Consider the following 19,177-nt stretch of genomic DNA (forward strand, 5'->3'; position numbering starts at 1 on the left):
CATATTTTTAAAGACCCATTCAGAGAGCAAGAAAAGCTCTTGGAAATTAAAATATAATGGGAAAAACAAACAAAAAAATCAATAGAAGGGTTGGAAGATTAGGTAAAGGAAATCTCCTAGAAACTGAAACAAAAAGACAAAGAAACGGAAAGTGGGCAAGAAAGGCAAGAGAGGGCTTCCCTGGTGGCGCAGTGGTTAAGAATTGCCTGCCAATGCAGGGGACACGGGTTCAGGCCCTGATCTGGGAAGATCCCACATGCTGCAGAGCAACTAAGCCCATGCGCCACAACTACTGAGCCTGTGCTCTAGAGCTACTGAGCCCTCATGCCTAGAGCCCGTGCTCCGCAACAAGAGAAGCCACCGCAATGAGAAGCCTGCACACCGCAACGAAGAGTAGTCCCTGCTCGCCACAACCAGAGAAAGCTGGCACGCAGCAACAAAGACTCAACGCAGCCAAAAATAATTAAATTTATTTTAAAACAAAGAAAGGGAAGAGAATTTGAGGCCAGTTCAAGAGATCCAAAAATTAAACAGGAGTCTCAGAAAGAGAGAACAGCTAAAACACAGGGGAAGAAACAAAATAATTCAAGAAACCCCTAGGACAGAGGCCACGTTTCCACATGGAAGGATGCACTGAGCTGACAAGATGGACAAATGCAGACTCACACCAGGCATGTCGTGAAATTTCAGACCCTGTAAGCTTGCAGAAAGTGGGGGAAAGGGGGCACAAATAATCTGAAATCAGCACGGTTTTGGATTTCTCAACAGCAACTTGGGAAGCTAGAAAAGAACAAAGCATTTCTTTAAAACTTCAAAAGGATGGGCTTCCCTGGTGGCGCAGTGGTTGAGAGTCCGCCTGCCGACGCAGGGGACACGGGTTCGTGCCCCGATCCGGGAAGATCCCACGTGCCGCGGAGCGGCTGGGCTCGTGAGCCATGGCCGCTGAGCCTGCGATCCGGAGCCTGTGCTCCGCAACGGGAGAGGCCACAACAGTGAGAGGCCCGCATACCGCAAAAAAAAAAAAAAAAAAAAAAAAAAACTTCAAAAGGAAAATGTTTTCTAGCCTGAAACTCTCTATCCAGCTGAACTATCCATTATGTGTGAAGATGAAATAAAGATAAAGAACAAATCAATTTTAATTGATTTCAATTAATCAATTTTAATCAATTTGGAATCTCTCAATTTTAATCACTTTGGAATCGAACTCAATTTAAGAGCAGTCTATGTGAATGAGGATGCGTATGAGAATGGGACTTATACATTATTATGGTCAAGTTCTGTGGGAAACCTGGGTAGCTGCTATTTTGGGGTTAAACTGAAGTTCATGTATAAAGCCATTTCACTCTTGGTAAAATCTGAAACTTTCAGTCTTGTGACTGTGAATTCATGACTGTAATAAAGTGATACTCTGTTAGTATTTTGAGCTCTCTTCAAATAAAGACAAGAAGGAAAAAAAAATACAAAGAACAGGGCTGCCACAACTGACCTCCTGGCACTGCTTCTCAGGAAGCTACTGTGGATGAGCCCCACCCAAAAAAAGGGAGAGAACAGGCCAGAAAGGCAGCAGGAGCTGCAAGAACAGGAAGGCAGAGGGCGTCCCCGGAGTGTGGCACTCAGAGGGGCACCAGGTGAGGCGTGGACTACACATGACCACTCCACAGGCACCCTTCCCCACAAGGGGACCTGAAGGAAAGCGGAGCCAGCATTCCTACTGATGGGACCCATGGTGGAAATGGTCTCTGGCTGAACCTATGACACAGGAAGACAACATGAGTGACAACTGAGGCCCTGGGCCTTGCTTCTAACTGACACAGGAATACTAAATTATATGCTCCTCTGTGTCTGGCTTCTTTCACGTAGCATAATGTTTTCAAGGTTCATCCATGCTGTAACAGGTAACAGGACTCCATTTAATTGCCAAAGAATATCTCATTGTACAGATATTCCACATTTTATTAACCCATCTGATGCACATTTGGGTTGTTCCTACCTTTTGGCTCTTATGAATAATGCTGCTGTGAACACTTGTGTACAAGTTTTGGGTGCACATGTGTTTTCATTTCTCTTGGGTATACACTGCTGGATCATATAGTAACTCTATGTTTAACCACTTGAGGAACAGCCAGACTGTTTTCCACAGCTGTTGCTCCATTTTATATTCCACCAGCAGCTTATAAGTCTCCAATTCCTCCACATCCTCACCAGCACTTGTTATTATCTGCCTTTTTGATTAGCCATCCTAGTGGGTATGAAGTGATAGCTCATTGCAGTTTTGTTTTACGTTTCTCTGATGGCTCATGATGTTGAACATATTTTCATGTGCTTACTGGCCATGTGGATATATTCTTTGGAGGAATGTCTATACATATCCTTTGCCTTTGGATTATTTGTATTTTTATTGTTGAGTTTTAAAAAATCTATTCTAGATACGAGGGCCTATCAGATATATGATTTGCAAAAAAATTTCTCCCATTCTTTGAACCACCTTTTTACTTTCTTGATAGTGTCCTTTGCTGCACAGAAGTTTTTAATATTGATGAAGCCCAATTTATCTATTTTTAAAATTTTATTGCTTGTGCTTTTGCTGTCGTATCTAAGACACCACTGCCTAACCCAATATCACAAAGATTTATGACTATGTTTTCTTCTGAAAGTCTTATAGTTATTAGCTCTTACGTTTAGGTCTTTGATCCACTTTGAGTTTTATATGTGGTATGAGGCTGGGGTCCAACTTCATTCTTTTGCAAGTGGATGTCCAGTTGTTTCAGCACCATTTGTTGAAAAGACTATTCTTTTCCCATTAAGTTATCTTGGTACCCTTGTTAGAACTCAACTGACTATAAATGTGAGGGTTTATTTCTGGGCTCTCAATTCTATTCCATTGATCTGTATGTCTGTCCTTATGTCAGTACCACTCCGTCTTGATTACTGTAGCTTTGGGATAAGTTTCGAGATTGGGAAGTGTGAGTCCTCTGCGTTCTTTTTCAAGATCCTTTTGGCAGTCTAGCTCCCTTGCATTTCCATGTGAATTTTAGGCTCGTATTGTCATCTGCAAATAAAGGCAGCTGGAATTGTAAAAGACACTGCATTGAATCTGTAGATCAATTTAAGGATATTAAGCCTATATCTTAACAACATTAAGCCTTCTCATCCATGAACATAGGGAGTCCATTTATTTATTTAGGTTTTCTTTCATTTTTTTCAACTTTTTTTTTTTTTTTTGCGGCACACGGGCCTCTCACCGTTGCGGCCTCTCCCGTTGTGGAGCATAGGCTCCGGACGTGTAGGCTCAGCGGCCATTGCTCACGGGCCCAGCCGCTCTGCAGCATATGGGATCTTCCCAGACCGGGGCACGAACCCGTGTCCCCTGCATTGGCAGGCGGACTCTCAACCACTGCGCCACCAGGGAAGCCCTATTTGTTTGTATTTTATTTTTGGCTGTGCTGGGTCTTCGTTGCTGTGCGCGGCTTTCTCTAGTTGCGGTGAGCAGGGGCTACTCTTTGCTGCGGTGTGCGAGCTACTCGGTGCAGTGGCTTTTCTTGTTGCGGAGCACAGGCTCTAGGCCACACAGGCTTCACTAGTTGCAGCATGCGGGCTCAGTAGTTGTGGCTTGTGGGCTCCAGAATGCAGGCTCGGTAGTTGTGGCACACGGGCTTAGTTGCTCCGCGGCATGTGGGATCTTCCTGGACCAGGGCTCAAACCCGTGTCCCCTGCATTGGCAGGCAGATTCTCAACCACTGTGCCACCAGGAGTCCGTCACACCTGTTGAGTCGATGTTTCCACCAGGAACTAGCCTTTGGGAGAGGTTTCCTGGTTGGTTGCTCTCCGCTCACTTCTCTGCATCTCCCTTCTCTGCCCTGCACCCAGCGAAGCTGAGGCCTGTGGATGGAGGTACCTAGACTCCCTCGCTGGCTGGCGTCCTGCAGGTTCAGCCAATGGGAGGCACCGGGCAGGAGAGAGGAGGCTGGGAGAAGAGAGAACGTGGAGTATGCTCTTCCCTACTCTCTGCTGGCCTTGATGTCACAGTCCTGACTCAGGATATGTCCGGCCTCTATGAGAGTCCCTGCTGGGCATCCTTGCCTCCACACTGTCAACCCGCCCTGAAGTCTGGAGGAAACACTATTTCCTCTCCTGACCCGGTCAGGCCTAGAGGTAAGTAATGACTTCCCACCGTTGCTCGTCCCTGGATGCCTCAACCTCCCTTGTTGGGTATGTGACTTGCCTTGGCCAATTAATTCAATTTCTCAGAATCAATGCATGACCGTCGACCATTCCTGGCCAGCCTTTACTGCTATTCTGCTCAACACCCACACCCCGAACAACCCTACAGAGGAAGGCACTGTGGAACTTCACTCAGCGTGAAAACTTGGTTCTCTGGTAAACTGATCACCACCTCACAGAGTCCACAAGCCGAGGAGATGGTGACGGAAATCAGTGGCAAAGAGCTTCCATTCCTGGAAGAAGGAAAGTAAACAGCAACCCAGACAGGACACGACCTTGACTAGGGCTGCTGCTGCTTTCTCTCCCTATTCCTGATTCCCCAGGAAACCGTTCCTTTGTTGCCCCTTGATCTGACCTTTCACCCTGCTTTGGAATTTGAGCACAAAAGCTGGCCAGAGGCTTCCCAGAGACAGAGTCCTAGGCATCCACTACTGCTGGTTTTATCCTAATGACCAGGGCCACCTGGCAAAGCATCAGAACCACGGATATCGCTTGCATGGGCTTGCCACCGAGTGCCAGCCATCGCATTAAGTGCTTCACATTATCTCATTTAACCATCAAAAAACCTTGTAAGGTTTTTTGTAAGGCCCCAGCTTTGTAAGTAAGGAAACAGAAACTCAGGATACGTAGCTTGGCCACGGCAATCACATTCCGTTCTGCCCACTGCCCCAAGCTGTGCCTCAGTCACGGCCCAGCTCCCCAGGAGCCTGCTGTGGATAGATTGAAGATCTACCATCCTATCTAGCTTACTCATTACCACCCTCGCTCTGCCCTGCCTGCCAACCCCCAACCGTTCCTCCCCAACCATCACGCTTGCCCTGGCTGTTCCCGGGCCTGCAATCACTGTGTGAGGGCCTGCCACCTCCCCCACCAGCCGGGTCAGCATCACACCCACGCCTCGTCCCCCCAGCACAGCCTCTCCCGCACAGGCTAACTGGACCTCACTGGTCCTGTGCCCATCGCTGGTGGAAGTCCGACAGAGCACACAGCTGAGTGGAGCAGGCACCTCCCCTGGGTTGTTTTGAAGTTTTGCAGTGATAGCCAGGGTGCACAGACCCACACTGGCCTTTACCCTGCAGCGCATGCCCTGCGCGGGGAGAAGAGATGGGTGGCTGCCAGGAGCTCTGGCAACTACAACCGCAGGCTCTTTTGCTACTGAGCAGGTTCTGAAGTGCCAAGACTCACTTTCTGCTTGCCAGCAGTAGTGGGCGTGTTCGCTTGAAGGTAGTAGTTTCTCCTCAATGTTGAGAAGTTAGACTGCTGAAAATTCTACAGGGAGGAAGGAGCATCCCAGCTAAGAAGTTCAGACTTTATGGAAAAACAGGGTTTCGGGACCTGAGGTAGTAAATGAATTACGAAAGCCCCAGGTGACAGACTGCTTTTTCTATCTTCTCAGTCCCAACCTACAGGTCCCTACCTCAGGAGGCCCTCTCAGTGCCACCCACCCCTCTCTGAGGGAAGACGTCATGTCTTACAATAAGTACAAAAACAATAATAATGAATAATAGCTACAAGCGTCTGTTAAGTGCCAGGCCCTGGGCGAGGCACCAGCCAGGTCACCCTCATACTTATGAGGTGGGTATTATCCCATTTGAAACTCTATTGAGCTGCAACTTGCATACTATAATTATATTGAACAGCAATATTCTTATGGCATTGCAGTTTATAAAGTACTTTAATAGATGCTCTCATTTGCTACTAACAGGAACCTTGACTACTGGCACAGACAGCATCATCTACTTTTTTTCATTTTTTAACTTTTTTTTTTTTTTCGGCTGTGCTGGGTCTTCATTGCTGTGCACAGGCTTTCTCTAGTTGCCGTGAGTGGGGGCTACCCTTCGTTGTGGGGCGCGGGCTTCTCATTGCGGTGGCTTCTCTTGTTGCGGAGCATGGGCTCTAGGCGCACAGGCTTCAGTAGCTGTGTCTCGCGGGCTCTAGAGTACAGGCTTCAGTAGTTGTGGCGCACGGGCTTAGTTGCTCCGCGGCATGTGGGATCTTCCCGGACCAGGGCTTGAACCCATGTCCCCTACATTGCCAGGCGGATTCTTTTTTTTTTTTTAATTTTTTTGCGGTACACGGGCCTCTCACTGTTGTGGCCTCTCCCGTTGTGGAGCACAGGCTCCGGACGCGCAGGTTCAGCGGCCATGGCTCACGAGCCCAGCCGCTCCGCGGCATGTGGGATCTTCCCGGACCGGGGCACGAACCCGTGTCCCCTGCATCGGCAGGTGGACTCTCAACCACTGCGCCACCAGGGAAGCCCACCAGGCGGATTCTTAACCACTGCGCCACCAGGGAAGTCCCTCATCTTTACTTTCTAGATAAGGAAAATGGGCTTTCCAGCCCCATCTGCTGCCCCCCAGGCCCCAGCACCACCTCCTGAGCTCCCTGCCACCTCAGTGTTCCTTCATGCAGCCCATTTTCCATTTCCACTCACTGCACCAGCATCCCAGGAGCTGGAGCTTTGGAAGGATAAAGGGAAAAACAGCCAGGGTGTGGGAGGGGGTGGGGAGTGCAGGGGTGACAAGTGAAGTCAGGCAGGAACCTCCCTTCATGGAGGGCAGGGGCAGCTTTGAAGAAGCGAAGGTGGGGACCACACACCCCCATATGCCCCCTACACCACGTGGTCCCATAGGAAGGGCAAGGTCTGACAGTCAAAAAACTCAGGTTCAACTTGCAGCTTTGCCACCATCTGGTCATTTGAGTCTGGGGATCAATCGACCTCTCTGCACCTGTGTGATACTGTGATCTATAAGAAATATATAATCTGGGTTTTGTCCCTGGTTCCTGGCACAGAGCTCTTAAAATGCTTGGAATTTCCTGAGTGGAAGGGGAGACAGGAGCCACCTTTCTCATTCATAATTAGCCCCTTTCAATCACACCTGGGTTTATGCTAATGAGGTGACTCCTGGTGTGTCCCTAGATAGCATCAGGATGGGGGCTGGTTGCCAGCGGCATCAACCCTGTGATTAGAAGGTTGGAACTTTCAGCCCTACCCCGTTACTTGGAGGGGAGGAACTGGAGATTGAGTTAATCACCAAAGGCCTATCATACCTGTGTAATGGAACCTCAGTGAAAACTCTAAACGATGGGGTTCAGAGAACTTCCAGGTTGGTAAATCCACCCTTGTGCCAAGAGGTGGTGCACCCCAACCCCTGGGGACAGAAGCTCCTGCACTCTGGACGCTTCCAGACCTTGCCCTATTCACCTCTTCATCTGGCTGCTCATGGTATCCTTTAAAAGAAACTGGTAATAGTAAGTACTTTTCTGAGTTCTGTGAGCAGTTCTAGAAAATTCTCGAACCTGAGGAGGGGTCAGGGGAATCTGATTCACAGGAGGCCAGGTGTTGTCATTGGTGTCTGAAGCCAGGGCCGTCTTGTGGGACTCAGCCCTTCACTTGTGGGGTCTGCGCTAACTTTCAGTAGTGTCAGAACTGAATTGAATTGGAGGATACCTAGTTGATGTCTGCAGAGAACAAGAGAATCGGTTGGTGTGAGGAAAAAACCCACATATTCGATGTCAGAAGTGTTATGAGTGAAAAACAGTTCAGACCTGTTAGTTCACCTATAAAGCAGGCTTATCCGTCCAACATGGAGGGCTGACGAGTGACCTGTTGTACGTGAAACTGCAGACTGCTCCTTCGGTTTCATAAACTGTAAACTGCAAAGCATCCTCAAAGGACTGTGATTAGATTTCACACAATCAGAGCCGTCAGGTGTTTATTGAGCACCTACTGCCTGTAACACAGACTTGAAGGACAGAGGATAATATAAAACACGGCCCGTGCCTTCAAGAAACTGTCTATCTGGCGAGGAGACAAGACTAGTTCACTTGAAATATAAGGAATATTAAACACCTAGCATACGCAAAGGAGGCGGGGGAAGGGTGAAGCAGCTGAGGAGAGCTGGGTAAGGTGTCATGGGGGTGGGGACTTGATCTGGGCTCAGAGGAAGGATCCACTCAAGAGGCCCCGGCAGGTCACAGCGCCTGGCACACGGGGTGACGGCACCTGCTCGGCGGGCAGGTGGACGGAGAGAGGGTCTGGCATGGGCCTCCTCTCCCTGCCAGCACGGTCTGGCCTGACTAGTTTAGGGCCAGGGTCAGGCGTCACCAAGTAGGTGCTGATCAAGTGAAAAGTCTGGTATGAAATCAACAGAAAATGAAGTTGGAGAGGTTTAGTGAAATGAGAAGCAAAGAAAAGGCACTCCATTCATTCAATCATTTGATATTGACTGAGCCTTTGTAACACAAGCCAGGTGCCCTTAGGCACTTGAAAGAGAGAGAAGACGTCCCTGCCCACGGGGAAACTGACATTTCATTCCAGTCAGAAGGCGACCAAATACACAAACAAGATCATTCCAGATCCATCCTGATTAGTAAGTACTGATTGCCTCCTTGTCTCAGACTTCCTCCTCATGGCAGGTGTCCCTTAGAGTTACCTGTGAATAAAGTCAAAGGAACCACATCCCTCCACAGGACACCAGGGAGAAAAGGCATATTCCTTATCAACTTCTGCTCTTGGCAAGTTTGGGACAAAGCAGAGGGAATTGTATGTCCCTCCCTCTCACCTGTTCCTTGAAACACACAGACACACACAAACACACAGACACACAGACACACAGACACACACAGCCAGTTTCTCCCTTCTCCTTGAGTCTTTATCCCATGACCTGGAGGACACTCCGGCCTGTTTGCAGTTGAAGATAAGAACCAGAAGCCATTTGGGGCCCTTATCTGTTTCTCCTCCCTGTAAACTGAGGGAAAGGTTTTCTTCTAAGCAAATGGGATAAGTCCTCCCCGCTGAGGCCTGAGCGGCGAGTCTGCTCAAATGCCAGAAATCTGGCCTCCCAGAAGGGGGTGCCTATCCACTTTCCATTCATTGCTGCCTAGGATATAATCACAAACTCACATCTTGAGGAGAGCTCTCTTGAGGAGAGCCAGGCCTTCCTGTTCTGCGGCTACAGAGCATTTCATCAAGGCCCGAGCTGGCCAAGGATGTGCAGTATGACACGTGTGCACCCTGGGCCTGGTGCTGTGCTCAGAGCAGACCCTTCCCGACCGCTGGCGCTTCACCATCTCAACAAGGGACCCCAAAGGAGCCACGTGACCTTTCCCCTAAATGTCACCACCACACAAAGGCACTCTGGCCCACAGCTCTGGGACTCACGGCCCATCTTCCTCTGTCCCCAGGTCTTGGGCAGAACCCATTTTCACTGTCAGGTAGGGTTTGCCTACCTCGGGCTCCTCGGTCCTGCCCATCCCTGACCAGTGTCCCCAAAGGCCCATGAGCAATGATCCAGGCCACTCCTGGTTTCCTGTCTCTAAGGACCGTTCCCAGAATCCCTGTGCCCTCTCCTTTCCCAGGTACAAGAAGGCTGCCAAGTTCCAGAGAGGAGAGAAACGAGGCCACAGTGCGTGCACACCCCACCCAGGACAGTATGCCTAGGGGACTCTGAAAGGCGGTCCTCTTACCGCGGCAGCTGGTCTGCAGAGCCCCAGGGAGGCCATGCTGTCCTTGGTGCCGGAACACCGAAATCTGGGCCCTCTGCCTGCTGCCTGTTTATAAATGACGTTCTGGGTTAAGCCTCTGTCAATGACTTTCCAGAATTGCCCCCTCCCCTACAGCTTCGGCGAGAGAGAGGCTGCTTGTGAGCCAACCTCCAACTCAGGAGTAGACCTTGAACAGACTGTTTGAGAAAAGGCAAAAAAACAAAATCAGGTCAGGGGTGAGCTGGGAGGAGGCAGTGAAAAGCTGCTGCCCATGTGTTCTGGCTGAAGGATTAAAGGGCAGTGGTATTTGGGTTTTACAAGGGGAGGAGGACTGGGGCCAGGGATGGGAGAGCCAGGGAGGAGAGAGAGCTTCTGGCCTAAGAAAAGGAGCAGAGGATCCAACAGGAGAAGAAAAAAATGAGGTGTCTAATGTCTTTCTCCCCCTCCTGAGACCTCGGGATGCCTCAGGTTGTGCCCCTGGGAACTGGTAACATCATGGGGCCAGGAGACTGGATTCCTCACAAGGGCACATGTTACCCAGTGGCTCTTGTGGGTTGTTGGCCTGGTATGACCTCGTTAGCAAGGTTTTTTCTATTTTTTAAAAATCAATTAATTTTATTTATTTTTGGCTGCGTTGGATCTTCGTTGCTGCGCATGGGCTTTCTCTAGTTGTGGCGAGCGGGGGCTACTCTTTGTTGCAGTGCGTGGGCCTCTCACTGCGGTGGCTTCTCTTGTTGCGGAGCACGGGCTCTAGGCGCGCAGGCTTCAGCAGTTGTGGCACACGGGCTTCAGTAGTTGTGGCTCATGGGCTCTAGAGCGCAGGCTCAGCAGTTGTGGCGCACAGGCTTAGTTGCTCCGCGGCATGTGGGATCTTCCAGGACCAGGGTTCAAATCCGTGTCCCCTGCATTGGCAGGCGGATTCTTAACCACTGTGCCACCAGGGAAGCCCTAGCAAGGTTTCTAAATGCGTGCCCACATTATTAAGCCCACCCAGACCAATTCATTTAGTGCAGTGTTCTCCCAAAGACCACTCCAGTCAAGAACAGGAGTAGAGGGACTTCCCTGGTGGTCCAGTGGGGAAGACTCTGTGCTCCCAACGCAGGGGCCCTAGGTTCAATTCCTGATCAGGGAACTAGATCCCGCATGCATGCCGCAACTAAGAGTTTGCATGCCGCAACTAAAAAATCCTGCATCCTGCAACAAAGATCCCGCGTGCCGCAACTAAGACCCGGCGCAGCCAAAATAAATAAAATAAATAAATAAAAATAAATCTTAAAAAAAAAAAGAGAACAGGAGTAGCGTTCCCACCCACTGGGTACCACCCATATACCACCAAAACAAAAACAACCAGCCTCAGCTCTGACAAGCTCTTGGAGGCAGCAGAGTCAATAACTCGCTGTTCTAACTTTGTTTAGTGTCCAGAACCCGAGGTTAATTAGTCAGAGAGGGCCTTCCCTGGCTCCGTGCGACGACCTGACATGGCAGCTGGCGCCCAGAGAGCCTGCTAATGAAATGTGGGTGCACCTGGTCCCTAAGTCAGGTGAAGGTCCAAATCACAGGAGCCTCCTGGAGCCCACGAGCTAAGTGAAAACCCAGTGGGGGAGGAAACTTGCTCTTGGATCCAGATCCCGACCCGCACAGCTACCTGTGTTTCCACCTCTTCATCGTTCTCCAGAGCTGACAACAAGCAGCCTCGTGCTTCCCCCCAAGCCCACCAAGGAAGGGTGCGAACCACTAATAAACCCTGCAAAGACCGGCAGCTGGAGATCCCGGGAGATGAGGCCAGAATGACACTCCAACGAGAGGCTCCATCCAGGAATAGCAAAATGTTTTTGGGGATTAACAACATATACCTTGCACGGTGGTTTGTGAGGGCTCAATGGATCTGGTTACTATGAATAGCCACTTTCTATTCAACAGCAGCGGGAATGACATCTAGAGAGGAGACTGGAGGTTGAGGAGGAGACTGACAGGTGGCCTGGCAGGGAAAGAGGAAGAGGAAGTGTTCCAGCAAGAGGGAGCATTGTGATGGGAAGGCCACCTGGCTTTGCGTGTTCACAAGCCATGTGTGGCTTGGTGTGACTGGGACACCAGTTGCCACAACAAGGCTGGGGAGAAAGGCAAGCTCCCTACCCCTCACTGCATCACAGAGGGACGTAACTATCTGTACAGCTGTTTTCAGTCTAAGCAGAACATCCGGCATTGGAAATTGCAGCAACTAGCTTTCTACGCAGCTGTGAAATACCACCAAGGCCACCAATCACTACTTCTTCGTGGTTGTTTTCTTCATCTTAGGAAACAAAAGTTGGGGGAAGGAGTAAGGGTCTGTCGCAGGTAAAGTGAGGGCCAAGTTATTCTGGTTTCATGGGTTGCTCAGATGTGGAAACAACACTGTTGACCCTACGTGTGACAGACAGACCAGACATCCCATCAGGGACTCCAAGTAGGAACGAAAGCGGTCTGCACTCAGCTCTGGGGATGGGGACATGGTCAACAAGAGGCAGATCTTGCATCCGTCTCAAGCCTCTTGTCTCGCACTACCAGAGCAGCTGGACCCCTCTAATGGCCTTGGTCCCCCATTCTTCTCTATCACCTCAAATCCAGCCACAGAGGCATTGAGAGTCTGTAACTTCTAGGAGCAAAGCAAGCAGAATGTCTTCCATTTATTCAAAAAGCTTATAAGGAATGCCCACCAGGTAACAGAAACAATGCTAGGTGCTATGGAGAAACAAAGATAGAAGGTGATGTGACCCCTGCACTTTAAGAATTCACCATGTGTAGGGGATTCCCTGGTGGCACAGTGGTTGAGAATCTGCCTGCCAATGCAGGGGACACGGGTTCGAGCTCTGGTCTGGGAAGATCCCACATGCCGCGGAGCAACTGGGCCTGTGAGCCACAAATACTGAGCCTGCGCATCTGGAGCCTGTGCTCCGCCACAAGAGAGGCCGTGACGGTGAGTGGCCCCTGCTCGCCGCAACTAGAGAAAGCCCTCGCACAGAAATCAAGACCCAACACAGTCAATAAATAAATAAATAAATAAATAAATAAATAAATAAATAAAAAGAATTCACCATGTGGATGGTGGAGGCAAGACCTACATGTGGCAAATGAGCTTCCACCACCAGAATTAATCACCAAAGGATGACGCCACAGGGTATAGGGTCACAGAGCTTTTCCAGGCCTCTGCTGACACTTCATCACCCTCAGAAAGACGCAACAAGCCCACTACTTGGAGACATCAGCTCCAGACTAATGAACAAATGCTTCTAGATTGACCCAACCCAACCCTAGTGTTAGGGAGCCTCACAATTTCCAAGAAACCCCCATTCCCTTCCTCCTCCACACAGTTCACACCTCCCAGCACCACGATTCCCCTGGTCCAGCGCCACAGCTTGAGCTCTGGGAACTGTGCTGAACTGCAGCTCCAGCACGTAATTCGCTCTTTGACTTGGGAATATTCATGACCCTTCGAACCTTAGTTTCCTGATCTATAAAATGCAGAAAGATCTGAGTCATCTTGTTGAGTTGCTCTGAGGGCTTCAAGAGGTCATGTGTTTTTGAAATACCTAGAGAGTCTGGCACATTGGTGATGCCCAGAAGAGTGAGCCTAATGGTCAGTCCTTGTGATATCAGCCTTCATCCATCTCTCTTCCCATCATGCCCAGGGGCTCAAGATAAGAGAGGTAGCAACACAGAAACAAGCTTGGGGGCCAAGAATAGCGTGTCAGTCTCAGGGAGGATGATGACCAGAAGGAGCTGTGAGTCACTAAGCCCCGGGCCCTGCCTCTGCGACCATTGGCCAGTGCTGTGCTGGGACTCACCTTGCATTCTGGGCTTCGGTTTCTTCAACCGTTACGCCAGGGGCAGTAATGGCCATGCCTTCTTCACAAAGGTGGTGTGGGTAAAAAATCAATAAAACCATAAAACCTTTACTGTAGTGCACTGTGCTACTGAAGTGCCAGGCCCTATGGAGACTCAGTGTGGTTGAGAGGAGAGAGTGGGGAGGAGGGGTAAACAAGATAAAGTTAAATCAAGATACAGTAAGACAAGCACCAAAAAGAATAAAACACCAAGGAACAGATTTAACAAAAGTGCGGACTGGTTTGCTGAAAACTACAAAATATCATTGAAAGAATGTAAAGACCTAAACAAAAACACCTCATTTTCACAGATCAGAGACTTAATATTGTTAAAATGGCAATACTCCCCAAACTGATCTACAGATTCAATGCATGCAATCTCTATCAAGAAATCACAGCTTACTTTATTAGAAATTGACAAGATAATTCTTTGCATGGGAATGCAAAGGAACCAGAACAGCCAAAAAAATACTGAAAAAGAAGATCACAGTTGGAGGACTCACACTTGCCAATTTCAAAACTTACTACAAGGCTACAGTAATCAAAATGGTGTGGTACTGGGATATGGATAGACATATAGATCAGTGGAAGAGATTGAGGGCCCAGAAAACTCTCACATTTACAGCCAATCGATCGATCTTCAACAGGGTACCAAGACAATTCAACAAACGGTGCTGGAACAACCAGATATATACATGCAAAAGAATGATGTTGGACCCTAACCTCACATCATCTACAGAATCTCACACAAAATGGATCAAAGACTTAAATTTAAGGCCTGAAACTATAAAAATCTTAGAATAAAATATAAATCCTTGTGGCCTTGGATTAGGCAATAGTTTCTTAGCTATGACAGCAAAAGCACAAGCAATCAAAAAGAACATAGGTAAATTGGCTTCATCAAAATAAAAAAAAAACTTTCGTGCTTTCAAGGACCCCAGCAAGAAAATGAAAAGACAAACCACAGAATGGGAGAAAAGTTTTATAAATCATATAACCTGATAAGGGTCTAATATCCAGAATATATAAAGAACTCTTACAACTCAATGACAAAAACACAAACAACACAACTAAAAATGGGCAACAGATTTGAATACACATTTCTCTGAAGAAGACATATGAATGGCCAATAAACATAAGAAAAGATGCTCAACATCATTAGTCTTACAGAAAATGCAAATCAAAACCACAACAGGGGGCTTCCCTGGTGGCGCAGTGGTTGAGAGTCTACCTGCCGATGCAGGGGACACAGGTTCCTGCCCTGGTCCGGGAAGATCCCACATGCCATGGAGCGGCTGGGCCCATGAGCCATGGCTGCTGAGCCTGCGCGTCTGGAGCCTGTGCTCCACAACGGGAGAGGCCACAACAGTGAGAGGCCCGCGTATCGCAAAAAAAAAAAAAAAAAAAAAACCACAACAGGATACTACTTCACACCCACTAGGGTGGCTATAATCAAAAAGACAGACAGGGCTTCCCTGGTGGCGCAGTGGTTGAGAGTCCGCCTGCCGATGCAGGGGACACGGGTTCGTGCCCCGGTCTGGGAAGATCCCACATGCCGCGGAGCGGCTGGGCCCGTGAGCCATGGCCGCTGAGCCTGCGCGTCCGGAGCCTGTCCTCCGCAACGGGAGAGGCCACAACAGTGAAAGGCCCGCGTAACGCATTAAAAAAAAAAAAAAAAAAAAAAAAGACAGACAATAATAAGTATTGGTGAGGATATGGAGAAACTGGAACGCTCATACACTGCTGGTGGGAATATAAAATGACTGCTTTGGAAAACTCTTTGAAGTTCCTCAAACACTTAAATACAGAGTTCTCAAATGATCCAGCTCTTAGATATATACACAAGAGAAATGAAGACATTTGTCCACACAAAAACATGCATTTAAATGATCATAGTGGCACTGTTCATAATAATCAAAAATTGGAAACAACCTAAATGTCCAACTGATGAATGGATAAACAAAATGTTGTATAGCCATACAATGGAATATTATTCAACCATTAAAAATTAAGTATTGTTACTTGCTACACAGTAGATGAACCTTGAAAATATTCTAACTAAAACAAGCCAGACACAAAAGGCCACTATTATACGATTCCATTTCTATGTAATGTGTACAGGAGGTAAACCCATAGAGACAGAAAATGGTTGCCAGAGGCTGTAGAGGAAGGTTTCCTTCTGGGAAACAGGGTTTCTTTTTGGGGTGATAAGAATGTTCTAGAATTAGATAGTGATGATGGTTGTATAACACTGTGGATATACTAAAACCACTGAATTACACACTTTAAAAAGGTGAATTTTAAAGAATGTGATATGTATCTCAATAAAGCTGTTATAAAAATAAAATTTTAAAAGTAATGCATGTTAAAGCTTCTTGAAAAGTTAACATTCTTATGCAAAAAAGTTTTTTCTGTTTGCCTTTTAACCATCAATCAGAAGTCTAGATGCTCCTTGATCTCAGAGAGTTTTCTAATAAGGGGAGGAAGGGTTTCTGTAGACAAAGGAAATTCAGTGCTGGGTTATTCCAGGATGTGGTACCTTTGTTGATATTTATTAATTTGTTTAAAAATAACAAACACATTATAAGCTAACATAAATATTTTAATAAAATATAACTATATTTTAAAAAAATAGTGAGAAGAATGGGTCTTGTTTTACATTTTGCAAATCTCTTTAATGTTCAGCTCAATAGAAGACACTGGATTCTCATATCTGCACTTTTGTGTTCAATTTATTGTAATAAGTAGAGTCTATGAAGAAAATCTAGACTCGCCCAGACATGTAGTTGCAAAAGGGAGGAATATTTTAATTGCCTTTTCAGACAATTGTGGATATCACTGTTGGATACTATACCAAAACTTGACAAATGGTAGTTAATTATAATGTGAAATATGAAACCCTATGGACTTTAATGTACTGTTACGTTAAAAATCCATTGGCCTTTCTTTTTTCCCTAATAAATTTTATTTATTTATTTATTTATTTTTGGCTGCATTAGGTCTTTGTTGCTGTGCGCGGGCTTTCTCTACTTGCAGCAAGCAGGGTCTACTCTTTCGTTGCGGTGCGTGGGCTTCTCATTGTGGTGGCTTCTCTTGTTGCGGAGCACGGGCTCTAGGCGCATGGGCTTCAGTAGTTGTGGCACACGGGCTTAATTGCTCCATGGCATGTGGGATCTTCCCGGACCAGGGCTCGAACCCGTGTCCCCTGCATTGGCAGGCGGATTCTTAACCACTGCACCACCAGGGTAGCCCCCATTGGCCTTTCTTAAATTGCAAGTGGGCCTTTTCCCAACATGATTTTGTAACGTCATACACTGGTCATTTGGAAAATACCAGTTTACTGAGTTATTCTAATCCTCAAGATGCTGACACATTTTACTGATATAATAAAATGCCAAGATGTCACAGATATAATATCACCATCAATCTCATCAGAAAACTCTAAGTATTGAGAAGTTGTCGAGCACAAGAGGATGGATACAAGCTTTCCAAAATGCTAATTTTGGCCTGAAAGCTCTAATTTTACCAAATACTATTGGTAAACAAACTGGCAACAAATACTATTAGTTGTTTTCTTTGAAGCGACAGGCTCACTACATTCATTTTCGAGAAAAAGTCTGTCGGATACCCCAGTCTGAATAACCACAGCTGCCAGTTATTTTCAAGTAAAAACAGCATCTCCTGAAAATACGGCTAGTTCAGCTCGTAACTCAAAACCCCCCAAAGTGCTTTCCCTCGGGCCAACCAATGCAGTTTGTTTACTTCCCATCTCATCATCATAGAATATCAAAGACCTGCACACAAGCATAGAGAGTTAATAAAATGAGCCATCTTTACTGTTTCATCAAGGCCAGTCTTAAGTGAAGCTGGCTCTTTTGAACTGCAAGTGTGTGGAGGTGAAGGGATCTGCCCTGACTCCTGCAAAGCTGCCAGCCGTTTTGCCCACCATTGCTTTTGCACCATCAGTGCAAATGTCAACACAGTGGGAAAGGCAGGTAACTTCCTAGTATTGTATGAAAATCTGACTCAGGGACCCCCTCGAAATGGTCTTGAGGACCTGCAGGGACCTGGGGACCCCACTTGAAGAACCACTGGTCTAGGAAGCCATTCCCTGTGGACTGAGAGAAGGAAAAACAACTTTAAAATAAAGCAAACAGGCTTCTTCACTTTGTGACATAAGAGGAGGTAGTGGAGGTGAGTGCAGAATGGGCTGTGATTCCTGCACTGAGTCAAGGCAGGCGGACTGACCTCAGTGCCCTATATTTGACCACCTTAAAGGGCCCAGGAGTTCAGCTGAGCAGACGGCTTCCTGCGGTTTCAAAGTCTTACAAACAAGCTCTCTGTCCCACACCACCTTTCCACTCCTTTGACCTCGACACAAAAGAGGCCCCTTCAATCTCGGGATTGTTCTGCTCTACAGTAGACAGGGCAAAGAGGAACACATGTGGCTGGGGAAGGATGGCAGGAAGCAAGGAAGAAAGGGAAGAGGGCAGAAAATATCTCACCTTGGCTCTGCCCAGTTGCCCCCAGTCTCAGTTCACCCAGGGGGCACAGAGGGGGCTTCCTACCAATTCTCTGCATTCCTACCGCATTCCTCTCTTGCCAGGTCAGAGCTGGCCTAGATTCCTGCCAACTCGCCCCTTAGTTCAATGTGAACAAAGGGGTTTTCCCCCTTTTGCTTCCCCCAGACTAAGGTCTCTTGGTAGGAAAGGCCCCCTTCTCTGCACCTCAGCTATCAGCTCCCACCCAGCAGCAACCAACACAAGACCCCATGTTGGCTCAAAGCCTTATCCTCCCATGATTCCAGTAAAACAATGTGAAGTCAGGGTGGGAACGAATTTCTCATTTGAGACAAGACTGTTACAACTGCAGCAGCAAGAAAGCTGCTGGCCCAGGAGCCAAGTGCAGAAAACAGAGTGCCATTCAGGTCCGAGGGAGAAACAATAGGCCCTTATCCTACACTCTGGTCTAGGCCAAGAGCTGCTAAGCAGAGCTGGAAGGCCCGATGGGTAGCCCCTGGACAGGGCTGCCCTAGGATACGTGGGGTCCCAGGCAAACACTTGTGGGGGGGGGGCGGGGAAATCCCCTTATCTATATAAAAAACTTGAGTCGCTCAAAATTAGCGTGTCAGCACCATTTTGGCCGCCCAACCTCACACAACCCTACAAAGGACTGTTGCAGCCGCCAGTGGAATCTGCCCTCCTGGAACAGGGCCTGGACTCAGGGCCCTGGGACAACCCTGCAGGACATCTGGTTGTCCCTGCACAGGGTAGAGGGTTGAGAGCTCCCCAAAGGGGCTGATGTGGGTCCCAGTCTGGGTTCGGAATGTCCAGCTGGAACAGCACTGGAGGGAGGCACTCCAACGTGTGGGCCCCTCAGGTGCAGAGTTCCAGGCAGAGGCCACACGTGCCCGGCCTAAGGGTGGCCCTGGCCCTGCAGACACAACCACAGTCATGGCCTGAAGGGCCACGAGGGCTGCCTTCAAAAAAGAAATCAGGGCCTCACAGCCTGGGTACTTCTTGTTTTCCGGTCACTGCTACCTGGGCAGCCCCGAACTCAGTTTCTTCCACCTGTGCTCCTGTGGGTACCAAGGCGGTTCGTTCTGAATT

The 19,177-nt window shown here is 48.1% G+C and overlaps 1 protein-coding gene across 2 annotated transcripts in view; it reads right to left on the reverse strand.

Moving 5' to 3' along the window:
* The window catches only part of PC (pyruvate carboxylase), a 104,641-nt gene that overhangs the window by 45,261 nt on the left and 40,203 nt on the right, over positions 1-19,177 (reverse strand). Inside the window, exon 1 of one of the 2 annotated variants that reach the window (XM_065883134.1) lies at positions 9,691-9,749. The exons of the other annotated variant lie outside the window; for it this stretch is intronic. Coding sequence (XP_065739206.1) covers positions 9,691-9,726 — 36 coding nt within the window. The 5' untranslated portion in view covers positions 9,727-9,749. Of the gene's footprint in view, positions 1-9,690; positions 9,750-19,177 lie in introns of those variants that run through there. 2 annotated transcript variants of the gene reach the window in all.

The sequence above is a fragment of the Phocoena phocoena genome, chromosome 8 (assembly GCF_963924675.1).
Source record: "Phocoena phocoena chromosome 8, mPhoPho1.1, whole genome shotgun sequence".
NCBI lineage: Eukaryota > Metazoa > Chordata > Mammalia > Artiodactyla > Phocoenidae > Phocoena > Phocoena phocoena.